The sequence below is a fragment of the Chenopodium quinoa genome, unplaced genomic scaffold, assembly GCF_001683475.1.
Source record: "Chenopodium quinoa cultivar QQ74 unplaced genomic scaffold, ASM168347v1, whole genome shotgun sequence".
NCBI classification, from domain to species: domain Eukaryota; kingdom Viridiplantae; phylum Streptophyta; class Magnoliopsida; order Caryophyllales; family Amaranthaceae; genus Chenopodium; species Chenopodium quinoa.
Window position 1 is genome coordinate 3,199,939 of NW_018745024.1, and position 4,543 is coordinate 3,204,481.

General features: G+C 29.3%; 1 protein-coding gene and 1 non-coding gene across 2 annotated transcripts; one reads left to right on the forward strand and one right to left on the reverse strand.

Moving 5' to 3' along the window:
* The first annotated feature begins 889 nt into the window (after positions 1 to 889).
* LOC110708316 (transcription repressor MYB6-like) lies at positions 890 to 3,829 on the forward strand. The gene is made up of 3 exons (XM_021886417.1): positions 890 to 1,217; positions 2,483 to 2,612; positions 3,025 to 3,829. Exons 1-3 carry the CDS (start codon positions 1,085 to 1,087, stop codon positions 3,734 to 3,736), a joined length of 975 nt encoding a protein of 324 aa, XP_021742109.1. The 5' UTR covers positions 890 to 1,084; the 3' UTR covers positions 3,737 to 3,829.
* On the reverse strand, positions 2,886 to 2,959 carry TRNAN-GUU. Its single transcript has one exon. It is a non-coding gene; the product is annotated as a tRNA-Asn (tRNA).
* Positions 3,830 to 4,543: the final 714 nt, after the last annotated feature.

The window sequence follows — 4,543 nt, forward strand, 5'->3', positions numbered from 1 at the left end:
TATATGAAAGAAATTATTAAGGATACTTCAAAAGAAAGACGAAACAAAGTGACGAAAAAGGGTTACCCTAATAGTTAAAATGCATTTATTAATCAGGGATATTAAATCTGATCTCATCCTGTTATTTAAAAATCTCTATATTTTGTGAGAGAAAAATAAAACAAAAAGATAGTTAGATCAAAATAGGAATTAGAACAAAGAAGATTGTAGGAAATATATCATCATATAGTACTTATACTAGTATTGAATTCTACATTTCTACTAGTCAAAAACTTTGTACATACATTCAATCACTTAATCAATCCTTATTCCATCTATTCTAAATTTAAGGATAAAGATACATACATGTAACATTTAAGATCACATATAAACATTAAATACATTTTCTAAAATAATATTTTGTACAAACTTGAGAATTTTCAACATGAACATATATATATATATATATATATATTCTTATTTTTACAGTAATATTTTCTCTTTTTAAAGAATATTATATATAACCCTTTAGACTACAAATCCTAATTTAAATTGTTATATCCTCATCACATGATAAATTGAAGAATTTTGGTCATCCATCCTTGAGGAAATTCAGGGGTGGCAATTAATCAATAGAAAGTACAAACACATGGGACAACTTAAATGAAGGAAGTTTAGGTACAACGGCATGAATTAAATTTTTATACCATAGATTACTCATATCATAAAATAGTTTATAATAAAATATAATAACCAGAGAAATAACTCACAACTACATGAAAAAAGTAGGGCTACCTACCAAATCCAGCACTAACTTAATTGCAAACCAATAGTCCTCTTTTTTCTCTACCAACTCAGTCAAAATTACATACTCTCCATTATATATATTTATTTATATATCATATATTATATGGTTGGATTAATGTTAAGTCAATTGACCCACCACAAATATTTTTCCTATACACCATTCATCCCTTACCCAACATTTATATTCTCTTAAAACACCCTTTATTCTCTATCTCTAGAAACTCACTAGAAAAGATAGGGTTATTAGTACTTAATTAGAAGAAAAAACTAGCTTAATTAGTTAGAGAAGGAAGAAAATATGGGTAGATCTCCATGTTGTGAGAAAGAACACACGAACAAAGGTGCATGGACTAAGGAAGAAGATGAGCGTCTCATGAATTATATCAAAGCTAATGGTGAAGGTTGTTGGAGGTCACTTCCGAAAGCTGCTGGTAAATAAATCATCTAATCATTCTACACGTTTTTAATTTACTTGCAACTAAGGAAGCTTGGTGTGGTTGGTAGGAGCTTTATTGTTCACAACCTTAAAAATCATAGTATCGGATAGGCTTAATTTAACTCCCATTAGTTACGGTTTTGAAGTCATAGGATACGTTGAGCCATCAAAAGTTGAACTGAGTTGACCTATGTAAAAGATCAAGTCTAGTTTTGTACATAGTTCATCTACGTATGTACCTAGCTACCATAGAGCATGATATATATGGAATTGTGCTCTATGATCTATCAACTATCATACATGCATCTTTAGTGGTTAGAGTTCCCTCCCGATTTCAGGAGATATGGAGATCTTATCTCATCCCGCCCTTTATGGCTCTTTAAAAAAAAAAAAAAAAAAAAAAAAAAACTATCATACATGCATCTTTAGTGGTCTTTCTTTTCTCTATATTCCTTGTTTTTGATATAGGTGGAAATTTCTAGCTTGTGTGTATGATCATATATCAAGCTCTACAAACTTTAAATCAACTTCCCTTTTTTTTTTCTTTTTCTTTTTCTTTTTCTTTTTTGGAGATCAATATATAGAAAGATGTTAGTCTCCATACAAAAAATTATTTTTAAATCTCAATTTAAAGTTATATTGGTGGTATCAAAATTACAATATTATTGACAACATACATGCAAGAGATATGATTATAATTTACGTACGTTTGCACTCCTCTTATTTTAGAACTTCCATTAAAGACCGCTGATAGTGCTTTCACAAAAATTATGAAAAGGTGTAAACGATGAACAAATGGAGTGTTTTTTTTTTTTTTTTAATAGAAAAGGTAAGTAAATAAACATTAGAAAGTCTTACTGAAGTAAAGTTATTAGTTGCTTATTTTCTAGTAAAAAAGAAATTCGTATTTCCCTAGATAGTAGATACTTAGAGTTGTAAGAGTGTTTATGAGTAATTAAGCAAGGCTTATTCTTGAATAATATTTTAATTTTTAACAAATTATGATCAGTGAGGTTTTCTTTTTACACTAATGGTAACAATTTTATATTTTGAACTAATTTGAAGGGAACTAATCCATTACATAATAACAAATTAATAATGATGGCAAATTTTATAGAAATTAGCCTTCTTAATGCTACTAAAAAAAATATGCTACTAAAAAAAATTATGCTACTAAATAATTTGAACAAATTTTGAAACCCTCTTAGTACAAGTGTATTTGTACGATACTAACGTTCTTTTTTTAAAACAATTTTTCAGGTTTACAAAGATGTGGAAAGAGTTGTCGATTAAGATGGATAAACTATCTTAGACCAGATCTTAAGAGAGGAAATTTCACTGAAGAAGAAGATGAACTCATAATTAACCTTCATAGCTTGCTTGGGAACAAGTAAGTTTTGCATTTTCTTTCCCTACAATTTCATTTAAAAAATAAAATTAAAAAATTCCAATCCTATTATTCAATATTCAACCTTTAAACGGTCTTTTATACATAAATTAAGTACTTTGTATTATTTTAAATTTGTAGCTACATCACTTAAAAAAAAAAAAAAAAAAAAAAAAAAAAAAAAAAAAAAAACGAAGTAAATAAATTTGTAAAGAACAGTCTAAACAATAATAAAATAATAATTATTTTAATAAATTAAAATAAATGTTGAATTATCGCTAGAAGGAGGGGTCGAACCTCCGACCTTGTGGTTAACAGCCACACGCTCTAACCAACTGAGCTATTCCAGCTTGCTTGTTATAATTTATTCCTAAAACTTATTTATATCTTATACTTTTTGTGTGTTGAATTTCAGGTGGTCTTTAATTGCTGCAAAATTACCAGGAAGAACAGATAATGAGATCAAGAACTATTGGAACACCCACATCAAAAGAAAGCTTCTAAATCGCGGAATCGACCCACAAACTCACCGTACACTTAATTCCACCACTACGACTACAGCCGCCACAGCCAACAACAATACCAACACAGGTCCTACAACAAAGAACGTTGTAAGCAATAATAATTGCTACAACAAAAATAAGATGAATAACAACAATAGTTTCCAATTGATCAATGTACAAGGTTCAACGTTACATTTTGGCCTAGGATCAAATCTCGAGTACGAGTTTACAACAAGTAGTAACGATGGAAAATACTATTGCACTACTTTTCCTATTAGTAGAACGTTCAACAATGTTAGTGAACATTCTAATAATAGTAGTAGTAAGAGTGTTGTGACCATGGAAGAAGGTTACAAAGAAATTAACCTCGAATTATCGATTAGCCTTCCTACCACCCCCAAGATTAATTCGGCTAGTCATGAAATCACGACGAGCCAACAACAACGACAACAACAATACACGACAACGTATCAAGTTATTGGGACGGCCACCAGTATGCCCGTTTTTACTAAAAAAGGAAGTGTATGTTTGTGTTACAATTTAGGGTTTCAAAATAAAGGTAACCAACAGTGTCACTGTGCTATGACAATTGGCTACTACAACTGCAACAGCAGCAATGTGTAATAGTGGTCAAATATGAATCAACTTCAAGAATTATTACACAAACTTAAGAACTTTTTATTACTTCATCTATGATAATGTGGCTTAAGTACTATTTAACTTAAGTTGCCAAATTAGGGTGGCTTACCCTAGATTTTTTTTTCATGTTATATTAGATATTGTAATCTCAATTAATTAGTTTAATTTAGTTGGTAAAATTATTAATTGTTGTTACTCGTAACACTTTTTTAAAATAGTTTAGTTTTGATAAAATTTTGAATATTGTTACTCGTAACATTTTTTTTTCTTAAAAAAAAGAAGAAAGTATCCAACAGTCTCCGAATATAACTTCCTTGTATACGTCATTAGAGAGAAATAGAGAATAAACAAATCATGAGTAGACTATCACAATATAGTCATACTCATGCATTTAGGTCATCAATTTAATTTCCTTCTTTGCCTTCAATCTAGAAAAAGTAAAGAGGACTTGTTAGGTGGATATCTAATGTTGTATAAATTATATTTTCCCTTATAACTTAGTTGGTAAAATTTTTATATATGTGGAAATTTATCTAGTCTAGTTAAAAGTGTGTATTATATAGTCGTTTTACGTGGGTGTTAATCATCAAATTGTCTAGATATCTACTTGTAATACTTTAGTTTCTAGATGCTCTTATAAAAAAAAAATCCCTAACTAGTATACCTTTCTTCATTTGAAAAATCTTTATAAGTAGGTAGTATGTGAAGATGTTAGTGATGGTATATTTTCCTTCCTTTACCTAACTATATGAGTCAAGCTTGCATGTCGTCTTACCAAATCCTAGATTGTCC

Bases quoted from the DNA above. Each gene is read 5' to 3' on its own strand.
- LOC110708316 (XM_021886417.1), top strand. From the start codon at position 1,085: ATGGGTAGATCTCCATGTTGTGAGAAAGAACACACGAACAAAGGTGCA. The intron at 1,218-2,482 runs GTAAATAAATCA...ACAATTTTTCAG, and splicing joins GTCACTTCCGAAAGCTGCTG to GTTTACAAAGATGTGGAAAG. The intron at 2,613-3,024 runs GTAAGTTTTGCA...GTTGAATTTCAG, and splicing joins CATAGCTTGCTTGGGAACAA to GTGGTCTTTAATTGCTGCAA.